The sequence below is a fragment of the Chrysochloris asiatica genome, unplaced genomic scaffold, assembly GCF_000296735.1.
Source record: "Chrysochloris asiatica unplaced genomic scaffold, ChrAsi1.0 scaffold00184, whole genome shotgun sequence".
Lineage (NCBI taxonomy): Eukaryota > Metazoa > Chordata > Mammalia > Afrosoricida > Chrysochloridae > Chrysochloris > Chrysochloris asiatica.
The window spans coordinates 3956346-3982027 of record NW_006408702.1 but is presented as its reverse complement, the minus strand read 5'-3'; the positions used below and the strand labels follow the sequence as shown (position 1 = coordinate 3982027).

At 40.7% G+C, this 25682-nt stretch overlaps 1 protein-coding gene across 1 annotated transcript; it reads right to left on the bottom strand.

Annotated features, from left to right (window-relative positions):
• Positions 1–1238: 1238 nt before the first annotated feature.
• LOC102833575 (putative GTP cyclohydrolase 1 type 2 Nif3l1-like) lies at positions 1239–13190 on the bottom strand. Its single transcript, XM_006872158.1, is given in 8 exon segments — positions 1239–1367; positions 3827–4007; positions 4009–4087; positions 4090–4353; positions 4356–4664; positions 4667–4690; positions 4693–4911; positions 13109–13190. Coding segments are annotated over 8 exon segments (1287 nt in total).
• Positions 13191–25682: the final 12492 nt, after the last annotated feature.

Genomic DNA, 25682 nt, shown 5'->3' with positions numbered 1-25682 from the left:
TCCCGCTCTCTGCTCTTCTCCCTTGATGGTCCTAGGGACCTCTGCTCCTAGACTGAAAAGTTAATCACTCCCCTCCTTGCTATAAAACGTCCACCTTTACATTTCCAACCCTCACAGTCAGTCCTGATAACAACTATTCACTATTGTATCACAAGAGACCCATCTGCTTCATTGCTCACAGCAGGACTCTTAATGATTTATCTGCCATTCTCCTCCCACACCTGGTAACCATTAAAGAGTGTTCCTTTGGGTGTGAAAACCTTTACTTGACTTTTTACAATAGTGGTCTCATACAATTTTTATTTCTTTGTGATGTACACATTTCACTCATCAAATGTTCCCAAATGCATCCATGTTATGAGGTATTTTGCAAATTCATCTTGATTCTTGAACATTTCTTAGTATTCCACCTTGTGTGTGTACCATAGTTTATCCATTCTTCCACTGATGGGCATTCTGGCTGTTTCTATCTTTTTGCGACTGTGAATAGTGTTGTGACGAACATGGCCGTGCATGTATCTACTCCTACTCAGGCTATCATCTCTCTAGGGAATATGCCAGCCAGTTGGAACCCTGGGACATATGCTATTTCTATTTCCAACTTGTAAAGGAAGACCCATACTGTTGACCACAGTGATTAAAACATTTACTATCTCCCCAGGAGTGTATGAGGATTCCAGGTGCTCTCTCACCAGCATTCGATGTTTTCTATTTGTTTTTGTTTTGAACTTTGTTATTAATGCTGGGGTAAGATGATATTTCATTGTTGTTTTGATTTGAGAGCATTCTTTAATAAGTTTGTTGGCTGCATGAATGTCTTGGTGAAGTGAATGTTCGAATCCTCTGCCCATTTTAAAATTTGATTATTTGTCAATTGGTTGTTGAGGTGTTCAAAGTTTTCCATAAATTTTAGAGATTACTTCCTTGTCTGACATATGTCTCAGACCGTGGGTTCTCTTATCACTCTTTCAGTGTCTAATTCTAGATAATGACCGACTCATCTAGTTTGTCTTCTGCTGTTTGTGTGCTTTCAAGTACGTTTGCGACTCTGTTCATACCACATTTCAGGGCCCCTACGTTTGTCCCTGGAGTCCTGGTGTTGCGCTGTGGGCTGATGCGTCAGACTGCAAAGCCGTTTGAACTGCAAGGTTGTCAGTTCAAGCTCACCAACTGCTCCTTGGAAACCCTATACAGGGTTAAAGATAGGGTCGGGTTTTCCAGTTTGCGGAGTTTTGCTTTCATGCGCTGCTCCCTTGTTTCTCTTTTCCCATGCTTTGTGAACACATTTGGTGTCCATGATACAGACCCATTATAGTGGTGTCTGAGGTATTCCACGCATGTACAGTTCTGTTAGGATCCTGGTTCGAGTACCAGGTCTGCCCTGCTGGCATCAGGTTAGGGTCATGGGCGATATTTTGCACTTGCATTGAAAGCTGGTTGTTGTTGTTAATTGCCTTAGAGTCAATTCCGACCCATAGCAACCCTGTGTAGGGTTTCCAAGAGGCAGCTGGTGAGCTTGAACCACCAACCTTGCCGTTCAAACGACTTTGCAGTCTGACGCATTAGCCCACAGCACCACACCAGGACTCCTGGTTAAGGGAGGGTTAATAGGTAACTAGCTGATGGTTATCAACCCCACTGTGTAGCTGAATAGGGAAGGAGGGCTCACAAACTCCACTGGGTTTTATCTTGTGTAGATCCTATCTCTTGTCCACATCCTGCCCCTCTGTTCTTTGTTTTTGGAGTTTTTTTGAATGGTCCTATTGATCTTTTCTTGCTGTTGCCACTGCTGATTTTTTTCCCCTTAATGACTCCTCCTGTCCTCTTACCCTAACAGTGCCATGCTGATCTCCACAGTGGAGGCACCATTTTACAGTCCAACCAGCAGTATATAAGGGTTCCAGTCTCTCCACACCCTTGCTACATCTGTTGTTTTCTGTTTTGTTTTGTCTTTCACTTTGTTAATGCTGAGGTGAGATGATAGCTCATTGCTGTTTTGATTCGCATCTGTGAGACCTGGTGTGGCACTCTGGGTTAATGCACCAGACTGCAAAGCCCTTTGGACTGCAAGGTCGGTGGTTCAAGCTCACCAGCTGCTCCTCAGAAACCCTATACAGGGTTGCTATGGGTCGGAACCAACTCAATGGCACTTAACAACAATGACTAATAATCTCAAGCATCTTTTTCTTGACTTTTATTTGAATTAAGTGAAGGTTTACTTAACAATCTCAAAGGCTCTATATCCAACAAACCATATGTTTTGTTTCATTTCAGTGAAAGCAACCCCTCTGTGTAATCATGGCCACACTTCTTCCATGTGATTCCTATTTCCAGTCCATCCACTCACCTTCCCATTCCTCCTCAGCTTTGTCCTCCAGTAAATGTTGCCCTTTTGATTTTGAATGATTGACCATTCCATGGTGAGCATATCTTACAGGTATTATTGTCCCCACTATCTACGTATCTACTACTTGGCTGAAAACTGGGCCATGAGGGTAAGTTCCTTTCCAGACCTGAAGGGCAGTTGAGGGCCATGGTCTCGGGTTCTTCTGGTCTCTTTCTGACCAACAAGCCCAGTCTTTTTTTTTTTTTTTTAATTTTGAGTTTTGTTCTACATTTTCTGCCATTGTGTCTAGGCCTTCGATGTGATCCCTTTCAAAGAAGTTGGTCGTGGAAGCCAGGCAACATCTAGTTCTAGGGTTAGGCTTCAGTGTCAAGGAGACTGATGTTCACAGGACTAGCTGATTCTAAGAATCTTCAATACTCATCACTCTTTTTCCTTCCATATATGGACAGAGATAATTGTACCTTAGATGGCCACTAAGGAGTTTTTAAGATCCCAGACGTTACTCACCGAAGTAGATGTAGAACTGTGTGTTCAAGCATTTCTTCATTTGTTTGTTGGCCACCTGAATTTCTTCTTTGGTGAAGTGTCTGTTCGTGTCCTCTGCCCGTTTTTAAACTGGATTATTTGTCTTTTTCTTATTGTGTTCAGGATGAACTCTTGTTTACTGTCTGGTCAGTACTTCTTCCTCCTTCCCCTTCCTTTTCCTAGTAATCATCCAAGAATGTTTCTCTCTGCATTTAAACCTTTTTATAAGAGTGCTCTCAGACAGTATTTGTCCTGTTGTGATTGACTTCTTTCACTCAGCATAATGCCCCACTGACTCACCTATGTTTTCACATGTTTCATAGATTCAGTGTTCTGCATCATTACATGGTATCATTCATTGATGGAACACTTAAGTTGTTTCTATCTTTTGGTTGTGACTAATGCTCTGATGGATATGGCCGTGCATACACCTATCAGTGCCACAGGCTTTCTCTAGGATCCTTTCTGTGGGGATTTAAATATTGATACATCCCATTGTGATTCTGAAATCTAGGGGAGAATGGTGATAGAGCTAACATACAGACCGTAGCAACCCAAAGAGACTACTAACTTGCAATAAATGTTCCAATCACAATTTTTTTTAAGTATATTTTTAAACTAACCAAAGGCAGAGATAACTAGATTGGCTCATCCCATGTATAATTAAGCTAATGAGAGGATTAATTGAGCTACTTCCCTGAATATGAAACACAGATTCTTGTCAATCTTCTCTAGAGATTATAATGAACATTTACTCTTTAATATAACAGTCACATTAAAATTTTCACTCTATGAGTTATTGAACATTTGGTGAACCAGATTAATACACCAGAAAAAAAAAAGAAAAATTAACACCCTCCAGAAAGACAAAGACTGTCACACAATTTAGGTGGAATTCAATCAATCTGCAGACTGATTGAATGAACTTGTTGATCCTGTTGACATTAAGTCCATCTGTGACAGAGTAATAGTAATCTTATTCTCCAAGTGAGCATTCAGCATATCTTGAAGGTCAGAAAGAAAGCCTCTTTCAGTATTGCTGTGCTTACAAAGGATGACATGTATTCCTTGGGACGCAGCATCCAGAACATCATGATAGGACATCTCACCTGTGAGGTAAAGGTCGGCTTCCACTCTGCAGAGCACTGCTCCCAGAACCAGCACACAGGGCCACAGCTCTGATTTGGGACTCTAAGGTACTCTCTACCCCAAGACAAGGCGGACATGAAACAGTTTGAGGTGTTGCTTGATTCTCTCAATCATGGTTGCCTAGGAGACAGACTCATCCCATGTACATATCCGTCCCATCCCAGTGTGCAGAAGAAGCAGAGACTTTTCTAGTGATAGAATTTCAGTCTTCTGATAAAGGTGTCTGTTTGGAGACAGAAAAGCCCCCACTGCCTGCAGCACGGCCTCCTGAGTACAATTCAGACAGATCCGTATGTGCTCTTCATCATCAGTCCTGAGAGGAAAGGAAGTGCAATCCTGTTCACTGTGGACATGACCTTATCCAAGTCTAGGATGTGGTTACTACTGAATTCTACTCGATGCGTCCCCTCTGTGGGGTAGTTGGCAACTTTGGAAAGATGTAAGGGGCAGAAGGTACCAAGCTCCAAGTTTTTAACCAACCAGCTGTTGACTGACTCCCTGTGGGGGGTTGGGGGGGTGGGCAGCATCACAGGCTGCATGAGGAGAGGAGAGTAGATACCAACTCTGTTTTCCAGACTTTGGATCACCAGGTGCTCCTTCCAGGTTTTTCAAGTTAGTCACTTCACTGGCTGGAAGATAGGTAGGAGAGAATGAGATCCACCCTCTTCACAACACCTCCTCCATCACTTCGTCTGTCAAGTCATTGGCAGGAAGAGTGTGTTTTACAATATGCAGTGGGCGTGGCTCTACCAGTAATCCAGCACTGTCCCAACTCTCAGCAAATGAGAGGGATGCAAAGTTATTCAAGGAGGAAAGGAGAGTTTTCAACTCCAAAAAGGAAAGGGAAGAAGCGCAGATCAGGGAATGGATGATGATCTGGATGGACCTTTCTGGGGAGCAGACATATACCAGATGATAACATACAGAAATCAGGTAAAGATGAGTGTCGGCCCTGGAAATTCCCCCTCATAGCGAATTCATTTTTGTATACGATGTGAGATACAGGTTTTGTTTCATCTTTTCTGTAAACGGACATTCAATTTTGCAAGCACCATTTGTTAAGAGGCATCTGTTCCCCATTTAAAATATTTTGAGCTTTTGTCAAAGATCAGCTGTCCATAAGTAAATGGATTTAGTTACAGGTTTCCAGTTCTGTTCCATTGATCTGAATTATTATTGTACCAGTTTTGAATAACATGGCTAGGTTACCAGGCTATTATGATTACTATGTAGGCAGGCTTTGAGAGCAGAAGTGTGAGGACTCCTACTTCGTTCATTAGTTATTGTTGTTGTTAAGTGCTGTTGAATCAGTTCTGACTCACAGAGACCCTGTATAGGGTTTCCAGGGAGCACCTGATGGGTGCTGTGGAAGATCAGATCTGTCGAAGTCCAGTGCTGATCCTACAGCTCCACACCAGGAGTAGTGTTTTGCATATCCAGGGTCTCTTTCTTTCCATATACAGTTAGTTAGTGATTCATTTTTCTCTGTCTCTAAAGAACAATGTTGGAATCTAGATCAGGGTTGCATTGTATCTGTAGATCATTTGTGAGAATATTGACAGGCTATGGCATCCTATCCATGAGCATGGTATATTTTTCCATTTATGTAGGTCTCTTTTCTTATGTTAGTGTTCTGCGTTTTCTTTGTACAAAAGTTTGTTTCTGCAGTTAGATTTACTCTTAAGTATTTCATCTTTGGTGTGGTTACTTTAAATGATAATGTTTACATGATTTCATTATCCAAGATCTATTTATTAATATCAAAGAATCCAACTGATTGTTGTACATTGAACATTTGCTGTTGTGGTTGTTAGGTGCCATCGAATCAGTACCAACTCATAGCGACCTTATGCACAGCAGAATGAAACACTGCCCAATCCTGGGCCAACCTCACTACTGTTGGCACCCTTGAGTCCATCAATGGTGCCACTTGGCTAATCCATCTTGCTGGGGTCTTCCTCTTTTTCTCTGACCCTCCACCTTACCAAACATGTACCCTGCTAATTTCTTGAATCTCTCAATTAGATTCAGTTATTTTTTTAGTGTCATTGGGAGTTTCTATATAAGGTATCACATCATCTGCAAATAGGGATAATTTTATTCTTCTTTACCAGCTTGCATGTCTTTACTTTTCATTCATTGCATTATACCTCTGGCTAGGACTTCCAGCACAATATTGAATAGGAATGGTGTTATAGGGCTTCTTTATCTGGTTCCAGTTCACAAGAGAAATGCTTTTAATCTCTCTCCATTGAGACTAAAGCTGACCATTGGTTTCATATATATATATATATATACCCTTAATTATGCTGAGGAATTTCCTTTCCATTCCTGTCTCCTTGAGCATTCCTAAGATGAGAAGGTGTTCAATTTTGTCAAATGTCCTTTCTGTGTCAATTGATATAATCACGTGATTCTTTTTCTTGATTTATGTGGTGAATTACATTTTTTTTTTTAAACGTTGAATTATCCTTGCATTCCTAGTAAAATCCTACTTGATCATGATGCATTATTATTTTTTCACATGTTGCTAGATTCTATTGACAGAATTCTGGAAATTTTTATGTCTATGTTCATGAAAGGCGTTGGCCTATAATTTTATTTTTTTTAGTGATGTCTTTCCCTGGCTTGGATACTAGGGTTATTCTTGCTTCATGACATGAATTCAAGAGTATCCCATCCTTTTCTATACTCTGGAATCATTTGAGTAGAATCAGTGTCGACTCTACTTTAAATGCTTGGTAAAATACAGTGAAGCTGTCTGGACCAGGACCTTTTTATTTCTTCAGAGTTTTTTTAAATGACTTTATTGCCAGTCACTAGTCAGTCTGCCCTACTGTGGTGGCTTGCATGCTGCTGTGATGCTGGAAGCTATGCCACAGATATTTTAAATACCAGCAGGGTCATCCACAGTGGATAGGTTTCAGCAGAGCTTCAACGCGAAGACATACTAAGAAGGAGGAAAGGCAGACTACTTCTGAATGTATAGACACTAAAAACATGAATAGCAGTGGACCCTGGTCAGATATAATACAGAGTTTCAACACTAAGCAGAGTTTCAACGCTAAGACATACTAAGAAAGAGGAAAGTTTCAACGCTAAGCCATACTAGAGTTTCAACGCTAGTTTCAATGCTAAGATATACTAAGAAAGTTTCAACAGCGCTTCAACGCTAAGACATACTAAGAAGGAGGAAAGGCAGACTACTTCTGAATGTATAGCCATTAAAAACATGAATAGCAGTGGACCATGGTCAGATATAATACCAGATGATGAAACTATGGTGAACAGTATCAGAATATTGCCAGATATAGTGCCAGATGATGAAACCCTCAGGTGAGAAGGCACTCAAAGTGCTGCCTTCTCAAAGTAGAGTTGACTGTGATGACACAAATGGGGTAAAGCTTACAGGGCCTTCATTTGCTGATGGGGCATAACTCAAAACGAGGAGAAACACCGGTAACTATCTATTAATAATCAAAACATGGAATGTACAATTTATTAGTCTAGGAAAATTGGAAGTTGTCAAAGATGAAATAGAATGCAAAAAGGAGGACATACTAGAAGGCACCAGTGAGCTGAAATGCACTGGTATGGGCCATTTGGAATCTGATAACCATATGGTTTATGATGTGGTGGTGGTGGTCAGTTCTGACTCATAGTGACCCTGCACAGAGTTTTTCTGAGGCTGTAAATCTTGACAGGAGCAGAAAGCCTCATCTTTCTCCCATGGAACAGCTGGTAGTTTCGAACTTCTGACTTTGAGGTTAGTAGCCCGATTCATAACCATTATGCTACCAGAGCTCCTGTATCATTTACTATGTAGGAATGACAAATTCAAGAGGCATGGCGTACCATTTGTCAGGCACATGAGGTGATGGAAAATACCATGGTTTGGATCAGGCACACCTTAGTCCTCCAAGTCACAATGTTTCACTTAAACACTTTAAACAGGTCTCTTTCAGGACAAAACTATTGGGGCAAAGCACTCAGCGTGGGGTGGCAGGCACTGACAGGTGGTGGTGGGGACACTGGTCACAGTTTGGGTCACAGCCTCTGATCTACAAGGAATTTGCTTCCCCTCTGAGGGTGGCCGAGGTTAGAGCACCTGTGGAGTACTGTGCATTCTGCCGGTTCTACAAGGCGAAGAGGCACACTTGCTGACCGGTCCCTGCGGGTACCACTTGGTGCTGTGGGTGTGCAGGGTGGGGGCATCACAGGCAACTAGTGGGTAAACGTGGGGGCTGAAGAAAATTAAAGCACGTCCAAAGGAGCTCTGGTAGCGTAGTGGTTACGAATCGGGCTGCAAACCTTAAGGTCAGCGGTTCGAAACTACCAGCTGCTCCGCGGGAGAAAGATGAGGCTTTCTACTCCCGTAAAGATTTACACCCTCGGAAACCCTGTACAGGGTCGCTATGGGACGGAACCAACTCGATGGCACTTAACAACAACAACAACAATGAGAGCCAAAATATGACCTTGAACATATCCCACCTGAATTTAGAGATCATCTCAAGAACAGATTTACTATATTTGACTGAAGACCAGAAGAGTTGTGGGCTGAATCAGCCTGCCCATCACTTCAAAAAAAGCCCCTGACGGGGCAAGACCACATAGGCCTGGACAGACACCAGCAGCCAGAGCTCAGAGCCTCGGGAATGAGAATCAGGGTCATGGACACTAAACACAGCTAGGAACCCGAAGTATAAAGCAGCACTTACAAATCATAGCAACAGGGTTCTGGGAGTTCAAAGGCATGCTGTGCAGGAGGCAGGATAAACATAGTGACCAGGACTGGGGAAGGGAGTGACCAACTCTACCTTCCCTGAGTCGATACCCTACCACAGAGGATTGCTATCTCAAGTGAAGCGCCAGGAATGGTAGGTTTGATGCAGCTATAAGCCAGCAATGGAGTGGGGAGGGACCCTCGGTCCCCAAGTTGGGGAACTGACGAAAGTGTCTTTTGCTGACATAGAGCTCAAGTGCAGTGTACTTGAAAGGTTTGGTAGAAAAGTAGATATTCGCAAAATGTTTCTTAGACTCCTATCTGGTCACTGACATTTGTTACCTGGGAAACCAAGCAGGCACAAATAAAACAATAAAGGCCAAATATTAGAATGAAGGTTCCGTCAGTCCAAGATTATGTTAGAATGCTGTGATTATCTGAAAAATAAAGAGACTAATGGGAAATATTATGCTTCTTCTGAAAGTAGATTGAATGTAGAATTATCCTGAAAATAACAACAAAAGAGGCAAGGTATCCATGTGCTCAAAGTCCAGGCCTGAGTTGTCTGACAGGTGATTTGTCATGTGTGTGTGGTAAAGTCCTTAGTAACACTGCAATGAGCCACTATGCAGTTCCCCAAGCCAAGTGGGAGCTCTGCCTTTCTAGGGGCCACAGATTGGCCAATTTCAGCTCGAAGTTGAAGAAATTGGTGATGTCATCCAAGAAGGTGATGGATGATGGTCGAAGGTGCCCAGGTCCCAAGACACTGAAAGAATGACCAGACCACTGGGCCACACCACCAGGAAGTAGGAGAGAAGGAAGAGGTGGCAGGGGTCAGTTCAAGAAGGCCCTCAGAGATCGTAGCATGGAACATATCCCACCTGAATTTAAAGTTCATCTCAAGAATGGGTTTGATATGTTAGACAATAATGGCTGATTACTGCATTTTATCAGTGTTGTTGTTGTTGTTGTTGTTGTTGTTGTTAGGTCTCATCAAGTCAGTGCCAACTCATAGCAACCCTATGCACAGCAGAACGAAACTGCCCGATCCTGGGCCAACCTCACTACTCTTGCCACGCTTGAGTCCATTGATGCTGCCACTTTGCCAATCCATCTCATTGGGGGTCTTCCTCTTTTTCTCTGACCCTCCACCTTACCAAACATGATATCCTTCTCCAGTGCCTGGTACCTCCTGACAGTATGTCCAAAGTATGAGAGATAAAGTCTGGCCATCCTGGCCTCAAAGGAGCAATCTGGCTGCACTTCTTCCAACACAGATCTGTTGGTTCTTTTGACAGCCATGGCACTTTCAATATTCTCCTCCAACACCATAACTAAATGCATTTAATCAGTAAATGCCATTTAATTCTGAGTCATGGCTACCTCCTGTGTGCCTGTGTAGAACTGTGGTCCATAGAGTTGTCGATGGCTGAGTATTATGAAGTAGACTGCAATCCCTTTCTTTCAAAGCACCTCAGGGTAGACTTGAACAGCCAACCTTTTCTTTAGCAGTGCACAATGCGCACCCCCCAGAGGCCCCCAAAGCTTGACAGGGCTCTGCAAACGCACCCCGTCTGGCTTATATAACCAATAATCATCTGCTGCAAATTTCTGTCCTGTCTGAAATGTTAGCTCTCTCCAAGTATTAAGCTGGAATTGGCTCTGAAGAACTGAGTAAGGTACCGATAGGATAGGGTGAGGGAAGGGGTCTGGCACCATGGAGAACTGGGTTCCCCAAGACTTGGAAGATGGAAGGAAGACAGGGTTTCCAGAATGGCAGAGACTGGCACCCACGCCTCTCCCACCTGGTATTCCTGGAAGGTGCTGAGGTAGTAATGTTGAAAATAAAACCATCAAGAATTACAGACTTCTGGCTTACAAATTTTCAAGAGGGAGTTTAGTTTCAGAGTGTGGGGCAAGGTAGAATCCCCACTGACTACTTTTCTTCTTGTCTAGATGGGTCTGGTGAAAGGAGATGGGGATAAGATTCTTATGATTCAATAGTGAATAATTGTTATCATGACTTAATTGCAACTGTCACAATCATAAAGGTAGGAGTCTTGTAACAAAAATGGGGGAGTACTACTTAATCTTACAATCCAGGAACAGAGGACCCTAGGACCATCAAGGGAGAAGAGCACAAGTGGAATGTGAGACCCTATCCAGGGAAGCAGCAATACCAGAGATGGATGCAGAAATGAGGACATGGAGCGATAGAGCAGCTGAGGACTCTAGACTCATGGAAAGAGAAAGACTGTGTGCTGGTGGCGAGGAGGCAGTCTTGCAAAATGTACCCTTTGGTTATTTAAATGATTATATATTCCTGAGAGTTTTTGTGTTGCTATTGTTGTTGTTAGGTGCCATCGAGTTGGTACCGACCCATAGCGACCCTATGCACAGCATAATGAAACATTGCTCGATCCTGGGCCAACCTCACTACTGTTGCAACGCTTGAGCCCATCAATGCTGCCACTTGGCGAATCCATCTCATTGGGGGTCTTCTTCTTTTTTTCTGACCCTCCACCTTACCAAACAGGATATCCTTCTCCATCGAATGGTCCCTCCTGACAATATGTCCACGGTATGAGAGATGAAGTTTGACCATCTTGGCCTCCAAGAAGCACTCTGGCTGCACTTCTTCCAAAACGGATCTATTGGTTCTCTTGGCAGCCCATGGCATCCTCAACATTCTCCTCCAACACCATAACTCAAAAGCATCAATTCTTCTACGGTCTTCCTTATTCACTGTCCAGCTTTCACATGCATATGAGGTAACTGAAAATACCATGGCTTGGATCAGGCGCACCTTACTCCTCAAGCTGACATCTTTGCTCTTCAACACTTTAAAAAGGTCTTCTGCTGCAGGTTTGCCTAATGCAATACGTCGTTTGATTTCTTGACTTCTGCTTCCGTGAGTGTTGATAGTTGATCCAAGAAGAATGAAGTCCTTGCAATTTCCATCTTTTCTCTGTTCATAAGAATGTTGTTTACTGGTCCAGTGGTGAGGATTTTTGTTTTCTCGACATTGAGATGTAATCCATACCGAAGGTTGTGCTCTTTGGTCTTCATCAGTAAATGTTTTATGTCCTCTTCACTGTCAGTAAGCAAGGCTGTATTATCTGCATATCGCAGATGGTTAATGAGTCTTCCTCCAATCCTGATGTCACGTTTTCCTTCATAGAACCCAGCTTCTCGTATTATTTGTTCAGCATACAGGTTGAATAAGTATGGTGAAAGAATACAACCTGTTGCACACCTTTTTAAAATTTAAACCATTGAGTGTTCCCATGTTCTGTTAGAACAACTGCCTCTTGGGTCAGGTACAGATTCCTTATGAGCATAACTAAGTGTTCTGGAATATTCATACTTTGCTATGTTGTCCATAGCTTGTCATGATCCACACAATCGAAAGCCTTTGCGTAGTCAATAAAGCACAGGTAAACAGCTTTCTGATATTCTCTGCTTCCAGCCAAGATCCATCGGACATCAGCAATGATATGCCTCGTTCCACGGGCTCTTCTGAATCCGGCTTGAATCTCTGGAAGCTCTCTGTCAATGTATGATTATAGCTGTTTCTGTATTACCTTTAGCAAAACTTTACTCACATAGGATATCAAAGAGATGTCTGATGATTTCCACATTCCGTTGGGTCACCTCTCTTTGGAATGGGCACAAATATGGATCTCTTCCAATCAATTGTCCAGATAGTTGTCTTCCAAATTTACTGGCAGAGATGAGTGAGTGCCTCCTGTGCCGCCTCACTTTCTTGAGAGATTTCAATTTTGATTCCATCAATTTCTGGCGCCTTGTTCTTTGTCAATTCCTTCAATGCACCTTGGACTTCTTCCCTCAGTATCACTGGCTCTTAATCATATGCTACCTCTTGAAACGGCTGAACATTAACCATTTCCTTAGGGTACAGTGACTCTGTATATTCCTTCCATCTTCTCTTGATGCTTTCTGCATCATTCAATAATTTGCCCAGAGAATCCTTCAATAATGAAATTCGAGGCTTGAATGTTTTCTTCAGTTTTCCCAGCTTGAGAAATGCTGAGTGTGTTCTTCCTTTTTGGTTTTCTGATTCCAGATCTTTGCACATTTTGTTGTAATATTTGGCTTTATCTTCTCAAGCTGATCTTTGAAATGTTCTGTTCAGCTCTTGGACCTCCTCATTTCTTCCATTTGTTTTTGTGTACACCACCCCCCCCAAAAAAGAGGAAATAGAAGAAAATACTGTTGAATGATGATGCACGGAGGAGACTGTAATTACTGCAGTGAAATGATGAGTGTAAAACCGATGTTCTCCCATGTAAAGTATCACTCATTTCACAATAAAAACTTAAAAAAAAAGAATTACAGACTTGAGATAATGGCAGTGAGCACATATGCTCCCTGCAGCTCCTTAGCGCCGAAAGCTGGCAGAGACCAGCTTCCAATCACCATGTCTCCTAGAAACAGAGACAGAGGAAGATGTGCTATGGAGCACCAGCAGCTCAGTGCAGTGGGAATGTAGATAATGACCATTGTCATGGAAGAAGAACAGGAATAAAAACAAAATGGCAAATACATGTTATACTTACCGAAGGCTGTATGCAGTTATGTAAGGAATATCACAATTCATATTGTCTGGGTTCCTTGGCTCCATTACTAGGCCAAGAAATTATACCTTTCTTTAAAAATGTATTTCGCACAACATAAAACTTATCTCCATCCTTCCTTCCTATGCAATGGCCCCTGCCCAAGTCCTGATAATTCTAAGTAATTTTTTCATGGCTAGTCACAATATTTTTCCAAGAAAGGCAGTTCATTTTTCTTTTAATCTCTTTGTTGTAATTTTATTCCTCTTTATTTCTTCACTTGTCTTATGATTTTTTTAAAGAAAAGATTATACTAATAATACTTCAACAGCAGTGGTTTTGTCTCTGATTTTTAATATGGTAATTTTTATGTCTAAATTTTTCATTAATTATCTTTTCTTTTCAATCTGTCCAGAATCTATCTGAAAAAACCTCGCCAAGGCCCTTAGATCTACAGTTAAAATCAGTTTTGGTTGGTATCATCATAGAACAGCATTAAGCACTTACTTGAATTTGGTTGTATTAGTCAAAAACATCATACAAGTCTGAGAAACATATAACTGAAAAAAACGTGCGTTAATTGAGGACAATAATATGGAAACTGGACTCTTTTGCTCTCCTTTTCATCACTAACACTGGAGCCAAAAAGGAAACTACATGTCCGAGGGCCCCAAGTCCCAAATGCAAGATATATGGAAGAGAGCTAGAGTGGGCTTGATGCAGTAGTTACAAGACTAAGTAGAAGCAGCTCCCTCTCCTCAAGTGGGCTCAGACTGCACTCTGCACACTGGGTAAGGTCTGACGTCACGAGAGTCAATCTCAGCTCCTGAGCCAATCAGGATTCTTAGCACACAACTGTGCACCGTAAGAAACAACTCAAATTGGAAGCTAGTCTTCTGTCATTGTGACATTTGGAAATGAAGGTTGTATAACTGATTTGGCAAATAAATGGCAAACAAACATACAAAAGGGAACATTCAAAGACAGAATGTTCAAAAATGATTAAGTCTTTCAAATTTTTTCTTTCTTGTGGGTAACAACCTACTTGTACCAACCCCCTTTTCTATTTGGTATTTTCTGTGAAATACATTTAAATGGTTGGCAGGAGCAAAAAGGGGGATTTAATTCTATTTGGCAGGCAGGATAAGGTTACAAATCTGCCTCTTCCAAAGCTATTGTGAGAGCTACTTCTCCATGAATTTTTCATTCATTTGAAAATCTAATTGTAAAAATACGGCAGCAGCCATCCCTCCCACCTCACTCTCTACTCGGCTGGGTTCCAGAATGCATTGCAATGGCCACAGAACTCAGATGTCATACTCACAGTTCTATGGTTTGTTAGGGAAATTAGCAGGTCCAACTCATGGTCAGAAATGGTCAGAGCACAATTGTTCCAGTCAGGACAGTGTCTCCTCTGCTGTGCCCATCAGCAGGCCTCTCTCTGTCTAGGCAGTGTTGCAAAGTTCTTTCAGGGCTGCTGAAAAATACCCAAAGGGCACTCCACTCTGCTATAAGCCTCAACCCAGACACACTCAGCTTTAGCTCTGTGGCTCAGGAAACCCAGCTCCACCATTTAAATGCCTGGAGCCATCCCACTCAGCAAGTAAGCACCCTTCACAAAGTCACTCAGCGTTAGTCACTCCATGGACTGTGAGGCCCTTTGCTCTAGCTCATGTTCTGGCTCTTGGTTTTGCTGCTGCTGCTCCTTTGTCATGCTTCCTGTCACAGCTTTCTGTCCCTGGGTCAAGGAGGTCCAACAGGTAGGGATCTCAAAGGTCAACAGACACACTCCATAGCTGGCTCTTCTTTTATAGTAGTGAGATTCCCTGTCCTGTTTCTCATGGTTCATGTTATTCCCGCATTAGAGTTCCGGAGTTTTTAAGAATCACAGTTATCCCTGTTAACCATCACTCACAACAGAATCATAATCCATCAGCACCTGCCCCCACCTACTTTTACCCAGACTCATCAAGAAAAAGTCATTTTGTAGAAGTTTGCAAAGACTATGGCAGGAAGAGACATTAAATAATTCACTACAACTGTAGCTGGAAGAGACATTAAGTCATTGCACCACAGGAAGATAAAGTATTCTGGCTGTCAATGGGTTTAAATCATATCAACTTCTAGAAGAATTCATTCTTATTTGCCTCCAGCATGCTAAGGATTTTGCAGAACATGCTGAATAAAATACTAAAATCATCACCACCCTGACTCTGAGCATCACACCTCATTGGATGGACAATTTAAATTTCAGTCAGTGGTCATCTTAAATCTCAAATTCTAAACCAGAAAAAAATGGAGGAAAAACTGGAACTCATGGTACTCAAATTCATTTTCTAAAATAGCTTCTTTTTTTTTTTTTACTTTGTCTTCCTTTTTCCTTCCTTTTCTTTTCTTTCTTTCTTTTTGTGTGAATTGAGTGATAGTTTACATGGGAGAACATTAGTCTTACACTCATCATTTCACTACAATGATTATAATCTCCTCCGTGCATCATCATTCAAGAGTATTTGTTTCTATTCCCTCTGGGGTTTTATTTATTTATTTATTTATTTATTTATTGAAGGGAGATGTACACAAAAACACTCAAGAATATATAATCGTTTAAACCACCAAAGGGCACATTCTGTAAGTCTGCCTCCCGGCCGCCAGCACTCAGCGTTTCTCTTTCCATGAATCCAGAGTCCTTAGCTGCTCCCTCTCTCCATGTGCTCATCTCTGCCTCCATCTCTGGTGTCTTGCTTCTCTGGATAGGGTCCTGCATAACTTCTTTGATTTTTCAAATTGTTTTTGCCTCTCCAGTTTTCTCACCAGGTTCTTGTGGAAAGGAAGGCCAGCCAAACCCTGCATCACACATGATTTATTTTGCACTGCAAGGGATGAAAGTAAAAGGGGGCTACCAGCTGAGTGAATGTGGAGGATGGGAAAGCACAAGGGCCACAGACCTAGTCTTAGAGTCTAACTACAAAAAGTACAACAAGCAAAACTCCTTGGGCTTCTTCTCATCAGGGCCCTCCCGGAGGTCACCATTAAATCCACGACAACCGTTCCTCCATGAGTTTAGGGCAACATTTGGAGTCACAGGCTCTGGGATAAAACTTAGTATAAAATTGTAAAAAATTATCTGTTTACTAGTTTTACTTCAATTCAGTTACACTGTAAATTACAGTGAAATTACAGACTAGCAGCAGGTGCCCTGGTTGCTGAAAACTTAAGGTATGAAGGAAATTTTTTTAGCCTTGGCAAACAGAAAGACTGAACATCATCTAATCTTTATTCAGTGAATCAAGACCTTTCAAGACTTCTAGAAAGTCCATAAGAAACAGCATGCATTTCTCTAATTTTGTTAAATAAAATTTAACTTTGTTTTTCAGTTTTATTGCAACAATTTATCTGAATAGTGAGAACTATAAAGAAAAAATTGTTTAAATAGCACATAATTTCACCACCTTGAAAACCCATTGACATTTTAAAACAAAAATATAGGTTTAGCATGATTAAAGACATCAAATTATACCAAAAAAAATACATGAAAGGTTAGCCTCTTTCTCACCGGCATTCCAGGCCCATCTCTCTACAACTTTCATTTTAAGCAGTATGACTACTTCCATAAAGTACACATTTATATACACAGATATTCTTTGTTTGAAAAATGTACACAAAAGAAGCATATTAAGTTACTGGTCTTAACTGTGTTCTTTCTCATAATTGTCTTTTTTCATGTGCCATCTAGTAGGTTCCAACTCATACCAACCCTTAAAAGGAAATCTAAGATTGGCTGGTGCTTATCTTAAAGTTCAGTCCTTATCTTAAAGCAGCACACCAGGGCATAATAAATCTCAGTAATTGTTCACGTGAGAACAAAGAATTTTAACTCATTTTTTCCAATTTGTTGTTGGCAAGTGCTGTCGAGTCAATTCCAACTCATATCGACTCTGTATAGGGTTTCCAATGAGTGACTGGTGGGTTTGAACTGCTGACCCTGTGGTTCAAAACAATCTTGCAGTCTAATAATTATCCTGCAGTGCCACACATCTAAGCTCTTTAGGCTTTGCTGTCATGCCATCTATCCACCCATCCACCTATCTACCCACCCACCCACCCATCCATCCACCCACCCATCCACCCATCCATCCACCCATCCACTCATCCATCCACTCATCCATCCATCCATCCATCCATCCATCCAACCATCCATTTCTTCAACAGAAGAAATGCTTCATTATTCTAGATCATAGTCTAGGCTCTGGCAATACCGCAATGAATAAAACAGACTGTTGTTGTTTTTTTTAAGTTTTTATTGTTAATTAAGTGATAGTTTACATGGGAGAACATTAGCTTTACATTCATCCTATTGTATTTCATTTAATTACAATGATTACAATCCCCTCCATACATCATCAAACAACCAAAGTCTGCCCCCTGGCCATCAGCACACAGCCCCTCTCCTTCCCTGAGTTCAGAGTCCCCAGCCACTCCAACTCTCCACATCATCATCTCTGCCTCCATCTCGGGCATCACTACTTCTCTAGGTAGGGTCCTGCACTCCGCTCTTCTCCCTTGATGGTCCCAGGGGCCTTATATGGGAGCAGAAGGAATCCTCTTTCTCCCACGGAGTAGCTGGTGGATTCTAACTGCGGATCTTGCTGTTTTCAGTCCAACTTGTAACCCACTACAATATACCAGGGCTTCTTATATAACATACTGGTGGTGGTAGCTGTGTACCACTGAGTCAGTTCTCACTCACAGCAACCCAGAAAAGGTTTCTGAGACTATAATTCTTTATGAGTGTAAAATGCAGAAAGCCTCATTTTTCTTCCACTGAGCAAGTGGAAGATTTGAACTTCTGACCTTAGGGTTAACAGTCCAGCTTGTAATCCACTATGCTATCAGAGTCCCTTATGTAATATACTTGTTGGTTGGTTGCTGTGAAGTGCTGTTGAGTCAGTTCTACCCACCACAACACGACATCATATAACATACTAATGATGGTGGTGGTGGCTATGTGCGCTGAAGTTGGTTCTGACTCATAGCAACCCTACACAAGGTTTCCGAGGCTATAAATCTTTGCAGGAGCAGAAAGCCTCATCTTTCTCCCATGGAATGGCTGGTAGTTTTGAACTACTGACCTTGAGATTAGTAGCGTAACTCGTAACCACTACATTACCAGAGCTCTTAATATAACATACTTGTTGTATTTAAGGGCCGTCGAGTCGGTTCTGACCCATAGCAACCCTGTATAGAGTTCCCAAGGAGCGGCTGGTAAGCTTGAACTACCAACCTTGCAGTTCAAACTGACTTTGCAGTCCAGCGAATTAATCCACAGTGGCACACCAGGACTTCATATAACATACTAGAATGCAGTAAATAAATCTGGAAAGGGGACACAAGAATATCACAGAACACAGGAAAGATCTTAATTTTGAATATGTGACCACTAATGTCCTCTTTAAGGAGCTCTGGTAGCGTAGTGGTTACAAATCGGGCTGCGAACCTCAAGGTCAGCAGTTCGAAACTACCAGCTGTTCCGCAGGAGAAAGATGAGGCTTTCTGCTCCTGTAAAGATTTACAGCCTCTGAAACCCTATAGAGGGTCGCTGTGGGTTGGAATAGACTCAATGGCACTTAACAACAACAACAATGTCCTCTTTAAAGTGTTGAAGAGCAAAGATGTCACTTTGAAGACTAAGGTACCTCTCCGACCACGGTATTTTCAATAACCTCATAGGCATGTGAAAGTTGGACAGTGAATAAGGAAGACGACAGAAAAATTGATGCATTTGAGTTATGGTTTTGGAGGAGAATACTGAAAGTACCATAGGCTGCCAAAAGAACAAACAGATCTGTTGGAAGAAGTACAACCAGAATGCTCTTTGGATGCCAGCATGGCCAAACTTGGTCTCTCATACTTTGGACATATTCTCAGGATATCATGTTGGGTAAAATCGACGGTTGGAGAAAAAGAGGAAGACCCCAACAAGATGCATTGGCACAGTGGCAGCAGCAATGGGCTCGGGTGTAGCAACAAGTGTGAGGTTGGCGCAGGACGGGACAGTGTTTTGTTCTGTTGTGCAGAGGGGCACTATGAGTCGTTACCACAACAATGTTCTGGAGTGGACTCCTGGTGTGGTGCTGCAGGGTAAGCACTGGACTGAATCCAAATGTCTGTATTTCTCCTTGGAAACCCTATACAGGATTGCTATGAATCGGAAAGGACTGGACAGTACATAACAACCACAACAACAATAAAATCCTGGAGTGTGGCACTATAGGATAAATACTGGACTGCTAACTGCAAGGTCAGAAGTTCAAACCCACCAGCGGTTCCATGGAAACCCTATACAGGATCACTGTGAATCAGATCCAACTTGACGGCACTTAACCACAACAACAGTGTAGAATTGTATAGTATTTGGATAGAAGCTAGAATACCATCTTTTCTTTTTAATTGTGAATTGAGTGAAGGTTTACAGAGCAGATCATCAGTTTTACATTCAACAGATCATCTACTTTGCTTCATGACATGGTTCAATCCCCTCTGAGTATCAACAGTTCACAGCATTGACCTCGATTCACTTTAACCTCTGCATTCTTCCCTGTGTCTCCCAACACCCCATCTTTCCTCGGCCAACCTCCCTAAGAATACCATCTTGAGAACTTTCTTTTCATTTATTATATAGATAGAAGGGAAAACTACTATTCAAAAAAAAATTTTTTTTTAATTACTTTAGCTGCTCTCACACATTAAAGAAGAGACCTGTATCTTTTCAAGTAGCTGGCTTATTGTTTAAGAAAAAGCAATAATTTTTTTTTTTTTAATCTCATGTGAACAATAGATCCTCCCTCCCAGATTCTCATCTCCATTCCCACTCTGCAAATCTACAAATGTTGGAAAAAGAAAGAAACAAGTAAGAAATGGATTGTGCTATCTAAAAATAACATGAGATAAGAAATGTACTGTCAAACCACTGATATTTGATCAGTAGCCTGAAAGAAGAGATGGTGGAGAGACCACTGTGTACCAAGACTCTAAAGATAAAGGGCATGTGAGGGTGCAAAGGAGAACAAGAAGGGCAAAATGACAGAGTGAAGGGATGAATCAAGGAAACAGGCAGAAGACAAGTCATACAGGGCTAGGAAAGGTATACAAAGAAGTTCAGATAAAAATTCTGAGTGAGGTTGTAAGTTATGAGAGAACTTTGAACTGGGCTATGACATGACATGGCTTAGGTTTCAGAAAGATTTCGCGACTTCTGTGCTGCCCAGAGACTTGAGAGGCAGAAATGGAATCAGAGAGAGTATGTTTTTCTCATAGTGGCTTAGCTCAGGGAAGTGGTGATGGAGATGATGAAAAATTATTCAATTCTGGGTATATCATGAAGGTAGAGGTAATAGGTCTCCATGATGGCCTTTGCTGTGAGAGAACCAGAGGTGCCAAGGTCAGCTGTGACATTTTTAACCTGGACAACTGAGTAAATGGCAGTAAGTTAAGAAACTTGAGAACTCAAGAGAATTCTACTTTGTATGAGTTAAATGCAACAGACCTACTAGACATTCAAATGGCAGTTGGATACATGATTCCACATCCTAAGGAAAATGTTGGATGACAGGGAAAACATGAATAGATGGGGAAGACTGTGGACAGCTCTGGAGTATCCCACCAGAAAGTATCCGAGAGGGAGCAGCTAGCGGACCATATTGGGAAAAACTCTTAAGACTCAACTGAACTGAAAGCCACATTGAGAATGCAATTCTCTATTGCTGTAGGCTAAGTAACATGAAGTCTAAGAAGCAATCATGGAATTTGACAATATGATGATCACAGTGACCCAGGAAGTATTGCGTGTACCCTTGAGGGTGGTCCAAACCTGTGTTACATGCCTGTGAAACATAACTGGTTCCTAGAATCAATCTGAGACCTAGAGCAAGTGGGCAGAGGTGAGTGCTGGGACGCCCATGATCTAGAAAGCCTGAGTACTCAGTGAAGGCAGAAAACGGAAGTCATGGTGAGCAGGGCTTTCTCCAGGATTAGACCAGAGATCCTTAGGACTTGGGGAGACACACAGAGAATGTGCGATTTCCTAAATATAGGGGCTTGGGGTGCTAGCTAGTTAACTCAAATACTAAAGGAAATACTGGTCCTATCTAGCCAGAAGACATGAGGATGCTAAAATAGATGCTTTTACAAAGAAAGAACTATTTTGCTTATTACCTTTTTAATGGGAAAACTTATTTGTAACAAATTCAGAATACTGTACAATAATGTCATAATTTTAGTTAACTTTCAAAAGATATACATTTCTAAAAAGATATACTTTTCTTTCTGATCATGCAGTACCAGTTTAATACACTGTCACAAAATTTTAAGCCTTAAAGCAAATTATGTCAAGAAAGATTAGAATTACAGGGAAAAAATTAGCAAATATTCTTTGAATTTTAAGATCATTTGGAAAGGAAATTAACAAAAAAATTAAAGCAATAGCTCTCCCTAGTTTTCTGTGCCTAAATTATATCATTACATTTCAAATGTATTAAAGCAATATACTACTATATCAGTATTAAAGCCATAAAGGATACGATGTCATTGATTTCACACAAAAATATTATAATGGCATGATCAAGTAGAGTGAAAATTTGAAGTAAGTTTTAAAACTTATTATTGTTCAGATAACAAAAAGTATTAAAGTCAAAATAAATTTTAAAATAATCTGAACATAATAATCAATCCCATTACATTTTAATATAATTATCACTTGACACTGAAAGAATAAAAAGACTATGCTGGCACAAAACCCATACAAAGAAAACAGCTACAGTGGTCAAAGCAGTTCAATGAAAGATACACAGATCAATGGAGGAGAATTGAGAACCTAGAAATAAATCAATCCACATATAGTCAACTGATTTTTGGCCAAAATACATTAAATGGGGAGGAGGTAGGCTCTTCAATAAATTGCACTAATAAAACTGAAAATCCATTTGCATAAAAATGAAATAAGACCCATATCTCACACCATATACAAAAACAAACTCAGCATGGATTAAAGACCTAAATGTACAACACCTAGAACAATGAAGAGCATTAATGGAAAAAACAGGGACAAACTTACAGACTGCAAAACATGGAATAAACACACTATTAAATTTACTTCAAAAAACACAAACAGTAGAAGGCAAAATGGCTATCTAGGACCTCCTAAAAACCAGGTACTTAGTGCTTCAAAGATTTTGCCAAAAGAGTAAAAAGGAAGACCATACATGGGGAAGAATTATTGTGTAATGACACACCAGATAAGGGAATACTCTCTAAAGTTTATAGAAAGTTACAACTTCTCTACAAGAAAAAGACAAATAACCCAATTAAAAAACTGACATAGGACATGAACAGACACTTCACATAGGAAGACATTCAGGCAGCCAGCAAATATATGAGGAAATGTTCGTGATCGTTAGCCATAAGAGAAGTACAAATCCAAACAACAATGTGATATCATTCACAACAGCATTAAGAGCAAATTTCAACAAATATATAAAACAAGTCTACAGTAGATGACTTCAGAGAGTAAAGACATGTGAGCAGCACCTTCTGTACCAGTGGTGAATTCCTCTCCTATTTCTAGGCATGGCCAACATTGGGGAGATAGCAACTGCAGTCTGTATTACCCTCTACAGACCCACCAATTGGGCTAGAGACAGTGCCAAGTTGCTATCTATTGGATAAATGACAACAACCAACATCAGCTGAATCCACCCAGAACTGAACTGCATTAGCAGTGAACAGAGAGGTGTACAAGCTCATCTCCTGATCACACCCACCTGGAGGCAGTTGGTGGGGGCCTAAGAAAACACCATGATACATTCCTAAACTTAATACTAATACATCAACACCACAATGCCTTAAAAGCAGCAGACAATTTCTATACACACAAACAAACAAGACAGAGTAGTTCAAATAAAAGACTAAGAGACAGAGCGAAAAAGTATTTCTGAGGAAAAATGAGGCACTGAAACTACCTGAAAAAGAATTTAGGAGAATGATATTTATATAACTCACAAATATGATTGACAAAGTTCAAGGAAAACCAGGAAGAATTCAAAAAGGTACTACAGGAACAATCAAACAAAAACAGATAAAGAATTGAAGACAATATAAAACAGACATCCCGAAGATTAACACTAAGATATCAGACATTGACAATAAACTGAAATGGTAAAGGAGTAGATTTGAATCAATGCAAGCCAGAATTGGTGAGCTAGAAGACAAATCTCTCTACATTAGTAAGCTAAAAGAACAATCAGAAAAAAGAATGAAAAATCTGAAGAAAGCCTAAGATCTGTGTGGGACAACATGACAAGGAATAACCCCCAGGTGATCCAAATTCCAGAACAAGAAGAGACAAAGAAGAGCATAGAAAAGATAGTTGAACAGCTGCTGGAAGAAAATTTTCCTAACATCATGAGAGATGAGAAAATAAGGATTCAAGAATCTTAATGAACGCCAAATAGGATAGACTCCAAAAGAAAATTACCATGGCTTATCATAATCAAACTCTCCAAAATCAAAGATAAGGAAAAATTTCTGAAAGCAACTTGGGAAAAATGAAATTTTATTTACAAGGAAAACCAGTAAGACTAAGCTCTGATTTCTCAGCAGCAACCATGCAGGTAAGAAGGCAATGCGGAGACATATACAAAAATTTGAAACAAATAAACTGCCAACCAAGAATCATATACAGAGCAAAACTGTCCCTCAAATATGACAGTGAAATTAGACCATATCCAGAGGAGCAGAAATTAAAATGAATTTGTAAAAACACAAGCCAACTTTACCAAAATACTAAAGGGAGTCCTTTGGACTGAGAACCAACAATAGCAAACAACTGGAGATTAACATACATGGTAGTGGTGGTTTTGTGCTGTGGAGTCGGTTCTGACTCATAGAGACCCTATATTGGGTTTCCAAGGCTGTAAATTTTTACAGGAGCAGAAATCCTCATTTTTCTCCCACAGAGCAGCTGGTAGATTCAAACTGCTGACCTTGTGGTTAACAGTCCAACTCATATCCACTACACTACCAGGGGTCCTACTGACATACATATCCAAAGTAAAGTAAAACTTGTTGTTGTTGTTATGTGCCGTGGAGTCGGTTCCTACTCATAGCAACCCTGTACAGGGTTTCTGAGGCTACAAATCTTTACGGGAGCAGAAAGCCTCATCTTTTTCCCACTGAACAGCTGGTAGTTTCGAACTGCTGACCTTGTGGTTCGCATCCCGATTCATAACCACTATGCTACTAGAGCTCCTTAAAGTAAAACTATAAGACTGTAAATAGTGAATCAGAGATATCACTCTATAATGAAGACAACTACTTAGCAAAAAGAGGAAACATTATAGTTATAGAATTCCAAATGGTGAGGAATGCAAGTAGATTTCAAGATAAAACAGACTGTTGAAAGTGGGGAAGAAATAGATAAATTACAGGGTAACCTCAAAGAAACGTAATGCATCTCCACATCAAATTAAGAAAATGAAAACCCATGAACATTTTGTAAACATTAAACCTATAAGGAAATTGACAAGAAAAAGCACAAATAAAATGAACCCAAAACAAGAAAACATGTGGAACAAAGAAACAAGCAACATCACGAAAAACACACACAGCAATCAAATGATACCTATTAATAATTATGCTGAAACAATGGATTAAATGTACCAGTCAAAAGAAGAAAGTAGCGGAGTGGATATGAAAAAAGGATTCTTCAATATGCTGTATACAAGAGATATACCTTACACTCAAAGACAAACATACATTAAAAATTAGAGGATGGAAAAAACATATCAAGCTGGTGGAAATACAAACAAACAGGATTGGCAATATTAATTTCTGATAAAATATAGATTTTAAGGCAAAAGCCAGCATCTGAGACAATAAAGGATAATGTGTCATGATTATATGGTCAACTGAACAAGAGGACATAACCATAATAAATATCTTTGCTTCCAACAAAAGAGCCTCGAAATAAATCACACTCTAATAGAATTGAAAAAAGAAATGCATAATTCTACAGTAATAATTGTTGTTGTAAAGTGCCATTGAGTCGATGCCAATCCATAGTGACCCTGTAAAGGGTTGCTGAGGAGCAGCTGGTGAGTTTGAACCACCGACCTTGCAGTTCAAACAGCTTTGCAGTCTGGCACATTAACCCACAGCGCCACACCAGGAGGAGATTTTTAATACGTAGCTTTTCATGAAGGACAGAACAACCAGTATGAAACCCAACAAAGACACAGAGGAACTAAACAATACAATCAATCAACTTGATTTCATTGATTTATATAGAGCCCTCAACCCAACAACA